The 15,475-nt window shown below is 40.4% G+C and overlaps 1 protein-coding gene across 1 annotated transcript in view; it reads left to right on the top strand.

Annotated features, from left to right (window-relative positions):
• Positions 1 to 3,252: 3,252 nt before the first annotated feature.
• Positions 3,253 to 15,475, top strand: part of LOC124170113 (oocyte zinc finger protein XlCOF6-like) — a 34,256-nt gene continuing 22,033 nt past the window's right edge. Inside the window, exons 1-4 of the mRNA XM_046548794.1 lie at positions 3,253 to 3,538; positions 3,782 to 3,959; positions 7,156 to 7,293; positions 14,871 to 14,957. Of these exons, the coding sequence (XP_046404750.1) occupies positions 3,825 to 3,959; positions 7,156 to 7,293; positions 14,871 to 14,957 (360 nt within the window). The 5' untranslated portion in view covers positions 3,253 to 3,538; positions 3,782 to 3,824. The remainder of the gene's footprint in view (positions 3,539 to 3,781; positions 3,960 to 7,155; positions 7,294 to 14,870; positions 14,958 to 15,475) is intronic.

Genomic DNA, 15,475 nt, shown 5'->3' with positions numbered 1-15,475 from the left:
ATTGAAACGAAAGTATTCAACAAATTTTCTTCAAACCAACGAAAAATGATATGTATTAGTCTAAGTTAAGTAACTGAAATAAAACTATTTTTTCAATGAAATAATCTCATAAACTAATAAAGCGCTGGTATAATGTTCTTATAATGTTGGTTTCATTCATCTTTTCCATGCTAAAATGTCACAACTTGGCTTGCCCCCCCCTCCTAGATCATGGCTTCCCCCCCTATACCATGGCTTTTCTCCCCCTAGACCATGGATTCACCCCCTCTTGGTAAAAAGAAGGGGTTCTGGCAAGTATCACGTATTTTTTTCCGCAAAAACCAGTATATTGCGATCTCAGTAATCTCCAATAAAAATAATTAAACAAATCGTTTTATTTATAAACCCAACACAATGAAGTCTAGATTAACGTATTTACACTGAAAATACGCATTTTGTAAAATCCTATGTGAGATTAGAAAGAAGGCGTGGAGCAAAATCCCACGATATGTCACAAAGGATGAAGGGAGGGGTCCATAAAAAGGCAAAATTATTTTAGAAATATTACTTATTATTAGTAGATTAACCTAACCGTGACATTCCTAGAAAATGAATATTAAGACTGTCCCAACGGTCGTGTGTCATTTTTAACCCGTAATTTTAGTAACTTTGCATCGAGCAATATTCATGAAAATTGGCACACTTATGGGGAAAGTTTTGTTGAGTTTAAGCAAAATTTTACAATTTTGACCTTTTGACCTCACAATGTGGGTCCAAACCAAAAATTTTAATTTGCCTTATGGGGTTTCAATGTTAAAAAAATCGAGATTGAAAAATATCTGAATTTCATTGACCAAAATGTCAATTCTTGGGTTTTCGGACGCAAGAAACCCGAAAAAAAGACTTTCATTTACGAAAATTCAACCGTTGACCCAGTAAGGTCACCGTCAAGGTCATAAGGGTGGCAAAAAGAATAGCATACCAACAAAGGTATCGATCCATGGATTTTATAGGGCACCCAAGTCATTGGTATTGTCCAAATATCCGTATTATTCACTAATTGACCTCCAAGGTTAATATGGAGGTCAAAGGCCATAGAGGTAAACGTCCGGCCATCGTGACACCCAGGTTTCGAACCATATGTTTTGAAGGGTGCCAAAGTCGATTTTCAGTTAATAGGTCCGTATTGTTGATTTTTTTACCACCGAGGTCTCAATGGGGGTCAAAGGCCATAGAGTTAAATGTCTGGCCATCATGACAATCAACGTGTCAAACCATAGGTTTTGAAGGGTCCCAAAGTCGGTTACGCAGTTCCTTCATCCGTACAACAATTTATTTTGACCTCCGAAAGTCATAATGGGGGTAAAAGGTCATAGAGATTTTAATCGACCGCTTTGACTTTCTGACCGCTTTTGATGCAGATATTTTAAACTTCATTCGCTTCTCCGATTACCAAAATTTTATCACCCTCAATAATTTCAATAGCATTTTAAAAAAAGGTGATTGATTGTTTTTAAACTCTAGCTTAATTTGAGGATTCTTTTTCAAAACTCTCTTCTACAATTCTAGGACATTAAGCCTGATATAGAAACTAGGAATTCATGGTGTGATATAATTTAAAAATTCTATCTACAGCTGACGAAAGAGGTAACTAGCGCGTTTTACAGTAACCAAGTATTTTCTTATACATGCGACTTCCGCAGTTTCACAAAATTCTTTCAGCATTTGAAGACGCACAGTGTAATGTAGAAATAGATATATGTTTTAATGACAATATTTTCCACATCTACGGGCAACAAAACAGCAGCTGTTTGAACGGCGTTATGTATCATGTGCGCTGCAAAACCGATTTGATAATTTGTGATATACAGGCCTTAGATCTGAAGGAATGACTATGAAAAATGGCATGGAAAGACATCCTTCTGCTGATGCTAGTTTCTTTTCTTCGTTTTTATCATGAATTTCTGTATTTTGGAGGAAGATGCAGAAGTATTTAAATATCTTTTATGCTCCTGCGTCTCCAAGTGCTTCGAAATATCATTCCTTCTGCCGTGAAAAATAGAAAATTACCCGTTACATTTCACACATTAGACAAAGTAATCGCTCCTGGATTTTTTTAATAAATGAGATTCACTTCTTAGATGATCTTTGAATTTGCATCCTCTTTTGTTACGCATTATGACAAAAATAAAAAAAATTAAATCATGTCATAAATAGTTTTAAAAAATTTCATTGAAAACTCGGTAAGTGCATACGTACAAAATTACAAGAATATATTTATTAAGTTATTCAATGAATTAAATATAATTGATTGTTTTAAAGCAAATTTATCTTTAAAATTATTTTAATCCAATCCTCTCTTTCTTTCTAATTATACATATGTTAATAGGTATTATTTATTCCCAGAATTTTCCGTAGCGTACGTAAATCTTAGGTGACACTTGCAAAGCCGGCGCTAGACCTTTTCCCACCATCGCAAAATATAAATAACACGAGAGCTGTCTGCTAAGTAAAAAATTATGCATTTATGAAATAACTAAGTAATATGAATGCTGATTTGTTGACATCCCTTTTTAGTAGCGCTAGCGCGCAGTTCAATTTGCATCGCATAATTGACCGTTTAAAAATTACTATATGCAAAGGCGTTGCCGCATTACTTCGTGGACGACCGGCAAATTCTTTACACCATGACCCTTTTCCTCTCTAAAATTCCCCCCGTTTACAACTTTTGTGCAAGATTTCATGTTTTTATAACGATGCTCCGAATGATGCTAGATCGCTAACGAGATAAGAAAAAAATCTGCGGAAGTTAAAAAAGGGCTTTGTCTTCATTTTACTGCCACAATATTTTTTCGTCGCTGCCAACGGCGAGACATGGGTAGGGGTGGGGAATGGCGGGTCTAGTTCTTATATGGTCTAATTCACGATAAACACGTTTGACAATAATAATAATACTGATTTGAAATAAAAGCTACATAGGAAAGAATTAGGAATTAGCGAATTAATATTTCTTTTGGAAGTCTGTATAGCTTTTGAAGCGTTTAAATTGTACAGGGTAATCCCATAGTATCTTTGTAAGCGGGTTACGTACGTGAAAGGGAGTCCTGACGTCTCACAGGTTGTGACTTAATGAACTCGTGTATTTTGGGTATTTTATGAGCGCGTCTCATTTCTGCAATGGGAAAGAGTTTGCGTTGGTTTTGAAGCAACACGCAGATTTATATACTCCCGGGCACGGGTCATTGTATGCAGCGCTAACTTTCGGACTGCACGATATGCACAAAAACATGACAAACGTAAAGTCGGTGGAGGTTTAAAAATAATATTTCGCATGTGTTGCTGGTTGTTGCAAGCATTTAACGTTGTTCTCGAATCAGTGGAAGCTCAATCACCACCGATATATAATATTTAAGCGAATATATGTCGTGTTCGCAACCATGATAGTTGTTAGATGTTATTATTTTGCCATATAATTCGCTCATACATGGATCTGCCTGGCAACCTGTTGATGTACAGTTCACCCTGAATAAAACTCGAGAACGGAAAGCTGGCAGCCACGGTGAGTATAATGAACATTATGGTGATATAATATTTTCTTCGACTGTTGACTGGATTATTCTAAAAATTGTTCTTGTCTTGAGGAGAATAGTAACGTTTCATGACCCAATTCATTTCGGTGTACGCAATTGTCCAGTTGACAGCTCTACCAAGACATCTTTTTTAGCCGTTGTATAAATGTACATTTTGTTTCACTCGCGTCCGTAATGAGTTACTGATATTTTTTCCGTTTTTTTTTATTTAGCCGTGTCGAGCAAACCGGAATTACCCCCGAAGATCGCAGCAAGATGCTTAAAGATGATCTGGCTCGTCTCTGCAGACTATGCCTCAATCCAGGCGATTGGACCATCGACGTATTCAATCCTCGAGGAACTAATGGATTTCTCGTTTGGAGTATCATGGGTGAACTCGTCGAAATTCAGGTAAGGAGTGCTATTGATTATGAAAGCTTATCTGTAACACTAATTTGTGAGGTTTGGATGTTCTAGTATATAAACTGGTTGGTTGTCGTGACTGTGGGGAAGCACCTGGTAATGTAAAATGTGAGAAAAGTGCTATGGAAGTGTAATAAAACATGGGAAGAAAGTATCGCGAAAGCTTGGATGAGGATGGATTCTCGATGTGCTTACCTAGGCAACGGTGTGGCAACTGCAAACACATTACGATGATATGTCGCTGTTTACAATAGTTTGTAAGGTATTTTACTCACTCAACACCAGGGGCGCAGCTAGGAATTAAGGCTACAGGGGAGTTTTAAAGTGCAACTATAGACCCGCGGGATGTGTCCCTCATAGCACAAAATATCTTCTAGATGTCTACAAAATATGTAGAATGTCTTCAGCTAATGTCTGGAAAATATCTTGTTATATCTTCTAGACATCTTCTAGATATTTTGTAGATATCTGAATGTCCGCTTTTCTTTATATCTTTGAGGGGACATTTTCTAGGCATTCATATTCAAATTGGATCCATTGGGAAAATTCAGGATAAATGACTAAAATATAATATTTTTCAGTATAACAAAAGTTTTTTTTCTACTGCCCACATAGCAAATAACCTCTCAGAGACGTCTCACTACGGTCTCGAATTTCGCAAATGTTTCAGAGATGTAGTCGTGAGACGTTCAGGAATCTAAAAAAAACTCATTTAAACGCCATCAGTGCTTTCCATATATATTTTTTTGTGCAATTATGCAGTTTTGATTATTAAAATCACGACATTTAATTCAGATTTCTTATTTTCAAAAGGTCATCCATCACAAAATTTGTCGCTAAAAATGATCGAGATAAGTAGGCCATAACTGTATAATTTGCATTCAATTATTTTTTTGCCTTAATTTTGAAACACACCACAGTACAAACTCTCATAAGACATCTCAGAGACCTCCCGTGAGACATCTCAGAGACCATTTTTTTGGACACAGTGACATCTCAGAGAAGTCTCAGAGATGTCTCTGAAGCTCTCAGAATGTCTACAAGACGTAACATGCTATATTCGAGACTTCGAAGGAAACTACCCTATTTATAGGATTCTTGAGCATGTACAGTAAAACCTCTTTACATCGTAATGGAGGGGACCAAAATTTGGGCAATTTGATGTATGGAGGTTCACTATAGAGAGGTTTCAGTGATGGGCACCATTTTTTCATATCCTTCGGAAATGAAATGCACTATTCACTCTTTTAAACCATTATATTTTTGCGTTAAAAAAATTCATGAATGCAGTAGAGAACATATATTTATTACTGTATATGTCTGAATATAGTCCCCCCTTTTTTTCCAAAAATTCCCGTGATAAAAGTTAAAGGGCTATATTCAAAGCCATTTTTTTTATTTTTCCTGAAACTCAAGCCTCAAAATTATGGGGGTGGGGGGACTATATTCAGAGGGGGACTACATTCGGAGGAATACGGTATTTAATGATATCACAGAGGGAGTGCTATCGCGTGATTTTTACCATGATTTGAGAGAAAACGATTGTATTATTGAGCTGTTTAACCCTTTCGAGACGGCGGAGTTTTCGTCTTAGCATGACTGCTGTACTGAGCCCCAAGAGACTCTTCTTTCTCGTGGTATGGAGCATTTTTGGAGGGCATATGTTAAGAAGGGTATCGCTGAACCTTTTTCGGCCCCTCCACGCAGGGGCTTCGCATTATCTCGGACTCCAAGAGTAGTTGTGCTCCCTCCTTTCCGGGTTTACGACCATACCTGCGGCATTGGTTCACGGTCAACTTATGTATTGCTTATATGTATTTAGCAAATGGATAATTGTTGCTTGCACGTAAATTACAGACTTTGTATTGAATTTTTCATTTTTATCTGAGCATTGTCAAGTTTTAAACAAATTTCTAAGGCCATTATTAACGCATTTAACTCAGCAGCAATTTCCATGTTGATGTTTATACATAACTCGAGATTTAAGTTAATATTTGTCGTAGAATTTCGTTTAAAAATTGTAAACGCTGCTCAAAAGACAAATAATTCAATTCTTAGTGTAAATTTCTTGAGAAATGAACAAATATTTATTTCGAAAATTGACTGTATAAAAAATTGAATGACCGTACCTCATAGAGGGGTTCTAAAAGACGAAGGGTCCGGGTACCTGCTCCCGGATTCCGAGGGTTAATCCTAAACCCCGAAGAGTTGGGTCCCGAGACAAAGACGTCGTAAACCCAGGACCGTCCTAAAAGGGGGGGGAGCTAGAAAACGTATGTATACGGTTTTCGATCTCCTGGCCGGGAAAATCTCACACATATATATATATATATACGCCCATCGTCTCCCGGGTCAGGAAACGTCCACACGTATATATACGTATGTATATAGTAGGGAAAAGGTTAATACAGTGTACGGTTAGGCTCATTGTTGTTGCTTCATCCATTTAGTCACACACATAATGGAAGGGAAGCGTCACCATAGTTCGCACACCTTTATAGCCACTCCAGAGGCCTTTTCATGGAGCGTAGGCTCCTTTCCTGCGTTCTCGGATCTAAAAACATTTCATCTCTTCTCTAAAAGTTGGTAACATCGATTTGTTTAACCCTGACGAGGCGCCTAATAAGGGACAAGTCGTCTCACTACGCTTCCTTCATCACCTTCTACCATCTTCTGATTTATATTATCAAAGATGAACGCCCTCCTAGCAGCATGTACGGGATGAATTTTGCTGCATTCGAGGCATCGGAGGGGTAGAAGCGAGCAGGGAGGGGAAGGGATCGGCCTGCGACTCTTGTATCTGCGACGCTGCGTGGGCGTTGGAATATTTTCTTCGCGGACGCGGACTGAAATGTATTTTGTGGCTAAACGGTGGCAGATACGTCAAAATGCACGAAAGTTTTGTTCTGAAGGACAGTAACTCGGCGAAATCTATAGGGAATGACCATAAAATACTTTATTTTTCGAATTTCGACCCTCCCCCCCTAAATTGCATTTGAGCGAGAGACAGGGTTTCATGTAGAGGTCTCAAATTTTTCAGGCCTTATTTTTGATCGGTCCCACAACTTTTTTTCATTGGGCCCGATGGATTTGAAAAAAATTGATTTTTCCGATCCGCCCTAGTATACAGTATAATACAGTGTACGGTTGGGCTTATTGTTGTTTTTTTCAATTGCCTTTTCAGTGCAGTCCCCACGACGGATTACCCTCTCGGATATGTGGAGCGTGCATGGAGAAACTGGCCGACTTCAAGGCGTTCAAGAAAACGTGCATCATCTCACGCATTAAGCTGCTGCAGTTGCAGATGAACGTTGGGCTGATTGTGAGTGCATGTCGCTGCTTTCAACGCTTCAGCTGCGGAGAGTGTGCATCGGGAAGCCCATCAGCAGTTAGGGCTAAGAATGCTACTCGTGTACACTTGAGTCCCTATATAGCTAGAAACTAATTCACTGATTGGGTGATTGATACAAATTAGCAGCCCAAACTGTGATATGTGTGGGTATATGGAATATTGGACGTAAAAGTAAAAAAAAATTCATCGGGAGGAAAAATCTGAAATCTTTAAATCAGTTTTTGAGATATATCAACTTGAATTAACATGGGAGCCTTATGGGACTAAAACATTTTAGGTTTTTTTCGGTATTTATAAATGTCTGAGGAAACTGAGATTCCCTGGACGAAAACTAGATTTTTTGGTTGATTTTTTGATATGGTTGTCATTGAGATGAATTGATATTTAGTCTTTTTTATGATTTTTGAAAGTGCCCCTTGCTTTTCTTATAGCACTAAGTTAAGAATTTTTTTGACCAACTTGCAATCATCGGAGGCCAAATTCCTTGAAACATAAGATACTAGATTTTTTGTTTGATTTTTTGGCTATCTCGGAATTTTCATAAACCGAAACAATTCCGAGGAATAAACGATTTCGACTTTCCATTGTAGAGGTGGTCAAATTTTCAATCTTGGATTTCGGCGTTGAGACATGCGCCATGTGAAAAATTGGAATCTCCTAGAAAAACCGTTTAGGGTTCTCTGAACCCTAATGTTTAAGCCTACTTTCCACGTAACCCTCTTGGTCAATTCATAATTAAATTCTCAAATCTGGAATCCTGAAACCCTGAAAACCAGAAATCCAGAATGGCTCATGGCTTACTTTGCTACATAATAGGGTGGTTTCCTATTATTTTTTTACTGCCTAAATAGAAAGATTATTACTCCTGGAGTACGTATTTCACACTATTAGATTTTTAAAAGATGATATCTATTTTTCGCGATTAAATTGAAAGTGAAAAATTTCAAGCGCGCGAAAACGCGACGCGTAAGTAGGAATAATGGGAGAAAGTCCGTGCGACGCATTTCTGGTTCCCCCTCCCGCCTTGTGAGGTGACCTTGATCGAGGCTCTGAGCGCTGATAGGACGCAGGATGCTAGCAGGTAGCTGAGTACCTTGCTGGCTGGTAGCGCTTGGCTTAAAAAAGGTCTATTAATACCTTATCAAACGAAGAAAACTTTCCGACCTTAGCCAGTTTTAATAGGTGATTATTATGACATGTTTCCCTGAGCTCTGTGCCTCATGCATGCATTGGTAACCTCAGACGATGTATAACTCCTATCCACTCGTTTAGAAACTAGGTCCCTGTGACATAACGTGGAGTGGCATCGCATGGGCGCCAATCTAGCCTTTTTCAAATGAGGATAAAATTGACTATTGCCATTCGTCTAAACCGGTATTTCAAAAACCAAATAATTTGTGTATTATGAATACACTAATGGTGGGTAACGAATCGCAATCAATGCCTTTCGTTTTCTTTGATGAAGGAAACTACCCTATTGCATCTACATATATGTCATATACATCAACATACATCAATGACTTCATGAACACCCTTTGCTATGGAATAATACGAGTGATGAAACAGCTTCACTCTCCTTGATTATATAACGGATGAGAAATGGAGAATTCGCCCGGCCTACTTCAAATCAAAGAGGAGTTGTTTTAAAGTATACCAGGACTAGCCGTGGTGATAACTTTTACGGGAGTCACCCGCAATGCACAAATGCCGGGCCTGCTCTCCGGCTGTGGCGCTGTGTGCACGATTTGGACTGCTTGTGGCATCATATGCTCAGCAGTCCAGCAACATCTTGTCCGGTAGTGTCTGCAAATATCCACAGGGAAGAATGATGCCTCGGTAGCTTAACTGGCTAAAGCACTCGACCGGAAATCGGGGGATCCGGGTTCGAATCCCGGTCAAGGCGAATGATTTTTTCTCTGTGGATCTGTCGCACAATGAGGAGTCATTAAAAATGGGAGATACCTTTGGGAAGGCCCTCAAGACCAGAAATCCAGAAAAAACGGAAATCCAAAAACCCTTTTTTGTCCCAGGCTTTCCGGATTTGAGGTCCTCCTCAACTGTAAACCAATTAATTAATGTTGGTTTCCTATTATTTGGGGGGCGGGACCCCCTTAGATCTCGGTTATAAATATAGTTGTGTCTGCGACATCGGAGTAGCTAGGGAGTCTCAGGGGACCCGGCCGCCTATAAAAATTTGTAGGGTAATTTTTATATGTAGATTGTAGCCCCTAATTTTTTATGTAGATTTTGTTATTTTCAAGCACAGCTGTATCTGGAGGGGTCCTGGTCCCCCCGAAAGGGTCGTGGTTCCCCATAAAATTTCAACGGGGGGGGGGTGCTAGGGCCCCCCTAACTTTTTTGTTTTACTTTTAGCTATATTCAAGCACAGTCATAGTTAGGATGTCTAGCCCCCCCTGGAGGACTGTAGTCCCACTAAAAAATCTTGGGGGGGGGACCCCCTTAGGGATAACTTCAACCAGTGGGCCGTGTGTAGGGCTGTGCAAGACTCTCGAGACCACCCGAGATTCTCGACGGTCGAGACGAGAATTTCATTTCTCGGCATTGTCGGGACGAGAATCTCAGCACGGCGAGAGTCGAGAAGTCTCACGCCTTCGAGATTTCTCGACACCCGTCGAGAGGGGAAAGAAACACTGCAATGGCCGTAACAAGGGACCTCGTCAAGGGTAAAAACAACGGGAGTCACCCGCAATGCACAATTGTGCATTGCGGGTGACTCCCGTAAAAGTTATCACCGTGGCTAGTCCCGGTATACTTAAATTCGTCAAAGAGAGAGCACCTATATGTGTTCAAAGTTCGGACTTTACTCTCCGGCTGTGGCGCCGTGCGCATGATTTGCACTGCTCGTCGCATAATATGCTCAGCAGTCCATACCACCTTGTCCGGTATAGTCCACAAATTTCCACAGGGGAGATTGATGCCTCGGTAGCTTAACTGGCTAAAGCACTCGGCCGGAAATCGAGGGATCTGGGTTCGAATCCCGGTCAAGGCGAATGATTTTTTCTCTGTGGATTTTTCGCAGGATTCCCTATCTTTTTCCGAATTGTTTTTTCCGGATCCATTTTTCCCGAATAACCTTTTTCCCGAAAGCTTATTTCTCGAAACCCCTTTCTCCAAAACATTTTTTACCGAACACCTTATTTCCCGATTGTATAAAAAACAAGCTATTTATCGTAAAATCCAACAAGTGGGACTCCAAGTCCCTTACAATGACCCAACAGATAGAACCCTTAAAACGACAGTTCATATGATGGCAGCTTTAACGTTTGTTCCAGTTAAAGACGTTGAAACAACTTTCGAGCTACAAAAGCAGGTTATGCAACAACAAATAATGCATCTGAAGGTTGGAATAACCGCTTTAGGTTACCAGTCGGGAAAAACCACCCGGAAGTCTAAAAAGAAATGGTACGACATGCACGAGAGGCTGAAATCGGTTGTAGAAGAATATGAAGATTACAAGAACGATAGGAATTTTCTTGAATTTCTTAGAGCTATCGCGCACAATATAATTTTCTAAAAAAATGATGTATCTTGTGTATGAATATATTTGGTTATGAAAAATATGAACTCATTTTTATACAATCGGGAAATAAGGTGTTCGGTAAAAAATGTTTCGGAGAAAAGGGTTTTGGGAAAAAAGCTTTCGGGAAAGAGGACGCGTTACGATACGGGAAAAAATTCTTTCGGGAAATAGGTCGTCGGAATAAACGATTCGGGAAAACGGTCGGGTACCCACAAATAGCTCGCACAAGTCCAAAGCAAACTCATCGCCGGTGGCTGCAAACGATAGTTGGCTCTGTCGTAAACTCTGCAAGCTCACGGTTTCCTTTAATTTCACTTGAGACAGATGCGATGAGCTGTCAATGTGCTGTTTCACATGTGACTTTTTGTCCGATGATATCTTGAAAAATAGTGAGAAAGATAAATTATTTTGAGAATTACCGTATAAGCGCGTGTAAGAGGCGCACCTTTTTTCCCAGATATTGCAGCCGAAAATGGGGGTGCGCCTCTTACACAAACTTCTTATCTTCCCCCCCTCCCCTTCACCGGTCGCAAGTCCAAGGGGAACTGAGTGGCCTTGGTTTTCAGCGTGAGTCAGTCATCTGAAACCCTAGGTCAAAATCAAGCGGCAGGCAGGGGAGTTTCTCCCTTAGTGACGTATTTTTGAAATCCTCCTGTTTGAATTTCTTGCAAGCATCGCGCCGTCACGTCGGTACCCCAGAGGTGAACATTGAAAAGATCGCATGGGGTGATTCGCTCCGGAGCGCGCGCTAAATTTATTGCCACGAGTGGGCATCCCGCGGCATTTATACTGCATATAGTAATATTGGTGTCAAAACCTGCGGTTGAAAAAATTCGAACGAGTGTGCTCATTGTTGGACTTAATGGTGGATAGAAGAAATCGGAAATGCTTATAAGTGAAGAGCGCTGAAGGAGAGGTCGAGGGGAAGAGGGCTCCCTCCCCTCCGTATTTAAAGCTACGAGCGAAGGAGCAAGGGAAGAACACGTCCGATCTTGCATGTGACGTCGTTGCCTTTAAAGCGAAGGGGCGAAGGCGCAGCAATGTGATATATGCAGTTTGCGTTGCCTGAGTTTCCAGTCCGTCTCGTCTTGTTTGAATGCGCTTATGCTACGCTTGTTTCTTCCGAAATTGTGCTGTTTGGACTATGTTGAATATTAATAGCCTTATTTTAGCTATAAATCTTTGTGTCAATCAATTAGAGCTCAAAAACCTTAAATGCTGTAAGATATACGTCGCGTTAGGTCTAATTCTTTTTAGAACCTCGTGCGTGTCATACAATTGCTGAAAGATATCGAGGTATCTTCGAGCTCAGAAGGTGACTCACGTAGCATTTGACCTCCAGAAACTCGGGGAATTGAACCTGGTAGACCGAAAAAGGTCAGTTGGTGGAATGGGGTAGGGATGAAACACGTTTCCATTGTTCCCCTGTAACTTGATATTTTCCTCTAGAGTCTCGGAAAGGAAAAAAACGGCAGAGGCATTAGCTGATGGAGAGCCGAGTGTAGTTCCGTTAGGCCCCTTGCACACACACCGATTTTGGACGGCCGGTGAAATATTGGCCGGTATTTTACCGGCGAAGCGATGCTTGCACACACGTCGGATTTTTACCGGTCAAACGATACGTTGCTAAGTTTTTGAGCCGGCGTCGGCGATCCACAGTGACAATAGCCGGCAGCTAACCGGCATTTTGCCGGTGCCGGCGTGTGGTCGGTACGTGTGCAAGCTCCAATGCTCTCCCATTGTTCACTATTGGAATGTGGACGGCCGATATTTTACCGGCCGTCCAAAATCGGTGCGTGTGCAAGGCGCCTTAAATCTACAACGTGGTTATTATCCTACGGCACTGAGATTGCCCCGATTGTTGTTCAATCTCTTGGGAAAGCTCATGCCATTTTCCTGTCGTGTTTTGCCTTAAAATTTTCCACGGCTGCAATTCTATTGCAATACTCCTGCGAGAGCTTTTAAACAAAATTGTTCGTGAGTAGGACAAGCAACGTAGAGCGATGGCGTATGCAAAGAGAGGATCGGAACTCTTTCTACTCCCTCTTATGCCGCCGCAGTTATCAAAATTTACTCTTTCAAATAGTACTGAAAGAGGACATTTCGATAACTGTCGAAATTCCAGGCATACAGGTCTGCAACACCGCACGATAGGATAAAAAAATGTCCCAAAATTTTTTTTCTTTATAGCTTCGATCCTCAAAATAGGGGTGCGCCTCTTACACAAGCTTATACGGTACTTTTAAAGTTAATTTATCAGCATAGCTCAAAATAAGGTCTTTGTATTTTTATAAAGAATTATAATTAAAAACACACACTATGTACAGTAAAAGATTTATCTAACAATTTTGACTTATTCGGGAATGCTAAAAAATTCTTAAGATAATAATTATGATTACTGAAGTCATCAGATTCAAAAGTTGTATTGATACTCACGGTTTTTTCACAAGCATTGCAGTAAATACTGGTGCTCAGTACTCGCATAGTGAAGCATATGCAGTCAGCTTGGCTTCTGAAGATGCCTGTCCTTTCACCTTGTACATTTTCTTGGGCTAGGCTGCACAAACGAGCGGAAGATGGTCTTGCGACGCTTGGGGACCTCGGCAAATGACTGAAACTTTACGCGAATTACTCGAATACGAGTCTTGAGAAGTCTAAGAAACAGTAAACTAAGCAATAAAAATGACTTTGCAATGTTTTACGAATTTTTGTTTTATTGCGGTCTCCCAGACCGCACGTCACTGGTAGTGTATCAAATATTTCACATCAATGGTTAAGGGCTAAATGTTCCGTTGAGCCGACGCTTAATAGGAATAAAACGTGTTTAACCCTTTTGCCGCTAACGATGAAAATATTCGGCAGGACGTTCTTTACCCGGGAGACTAAAGCCGAATACAGCACACTCCCGAATATCCGGCTGCGCTTTATCCGTGTTGCAGATTATCCGTGCATTTATTTCACTCTCGCTTAATATTTTCCACAATCTCTATCACCATCATCATCACTGGTCAACAATCCTAGGATTGGTTTGACGCAGCTCTCCACTCTATTCTCCTATCAGCTAATCTTTTCACACCTACATATTTCTTCTCTTTCACATCCTTCTTTACTTGTTCCGTATATTTTGCTCGAGGTCTTCCTTTTCCGTCCTTGCCTTCCACTTGTCCCTCGACGATTGTCTTCATCAGGCCATAATGTCTCAAGATGTGGCCTATAAGGTTGTTCCGTCTTCTCGTTAAGGTTTTCATGAGGCTTCTCTTCTCTCCCACTCTTCTTAGGACTTCCTCGTTACTAATCTCTATAAAAAAAATAAAACAAGACACAAAATCATTGGCATTACTTCATTGATACTAGGGTACACCAGGCTTTTTATTTCTGTTAGAATCCCCTTCGTAAAACGGAAGCGATTGCACCCTAGCTGCATTCACGGGAGCACTGTATTCCTGTTTTCCAAGCCTCTCAGTGCACGACCGCGCTCCGTGATCACGGATACACGTCCCGCAGCAGTTACAACCCGGGCAACTTGTGTGAGATGCAACTACATGGCGTGGTGCCTGACAGTGTAGTTTCCGACGTCAAGCAGTTGTTTTTAAGCATTCGTGCTGACTACTTTTCTCTATCCGTGATCACGCAGCCACGGTTGCGTGGTTTTCGAAACCAGGACTTACATGGAGGATTAATAATACGAGTAAAACCTTGTTGTCGCTGCTAAAAAGTTCGCGAACTGGCGAAGGAAGCTCTCATTGAGTCTGGGAAGCACTCTAAAATAACAGAATAACTGCATGAATAATAAAATATTGTATGTTTTAAGTAAATCATGAACATAACTAGACATTAAGGTGAAAGTTTGGGTTATCCGTGTTTTCCGAATATTTGTGCCATTTCTCCTCATCATTAGCCCACTACGATAATCGAGTGTGTACTGTACTTTAGTTTTAGGGAATCATTTTTATAAGCTTTCAATGTATGTAGTATGTATATTATTATTATTTGTGCATACTTTCAGATCAAGGAACCAATTGATGATGATGTGATGCTGTTTGATGAAGATGAGACTGATGGGCGGAAATTGAGTGAAAGCGTTCTGAGTGAGGTGAGTGGTGCTTTTTGTTGCGTTCATCCCTATTCATCTGGAAATAGATTCACTTAGGGTGTCCGGCAACTGGGGAAATCGGGAATTGTGGGTGAATTTTTCATCCCTGTGGTATGAGACATGAGTTATCCTATTTAAGCCTCACGCCTTTTTCCTGGAAATGCCAGTGAGAAAAATGCGGCTCATGCAAATCCTACAAATTTGGATGTGATCCGCGTTCTATTTTCCCTCAAATTCTTATCGTTTATTTCTCCAGAGTTTAGCGTTGGAACCAGGAAACCTTCAGAGGTATTAAATTTCTAACATTACCCTTAGTGAAAAAACTGTTTAAAAAAAACTTGAAATTTTCAACAGTTATTTGGGACCACTGTTGAATCCAACAGTAACTGTTGAAACTGAACAGTAACTGTTGAAACTCAACAGTAACCATAGAAAATCCAACAGTGACTAATGAAACCCAACAGTGACTGCTGAAGTCTAACAGTAATTGTTGAAATCCAACAAAAAACTGTGGAAAA

Source organism: Ischnura elegans, chromosome 13, assembly GCF_921293095.1.
Source record: "Ischnura elegans chromosome 13, ioIscEleg1.1, whole genome shotgun sequence".
Lineage (NCBI taxonomy): Eukaryota > Metazoa > Arthropoda > Insecta > Odonata > Coenagrionidae > Ischnura > Ischnura elegans.
The sequence above is the reverse complement of the archived record's forward strand: the minus strand, read 5'-3'. Positions and strand labels throughout refer to the sequence as shown.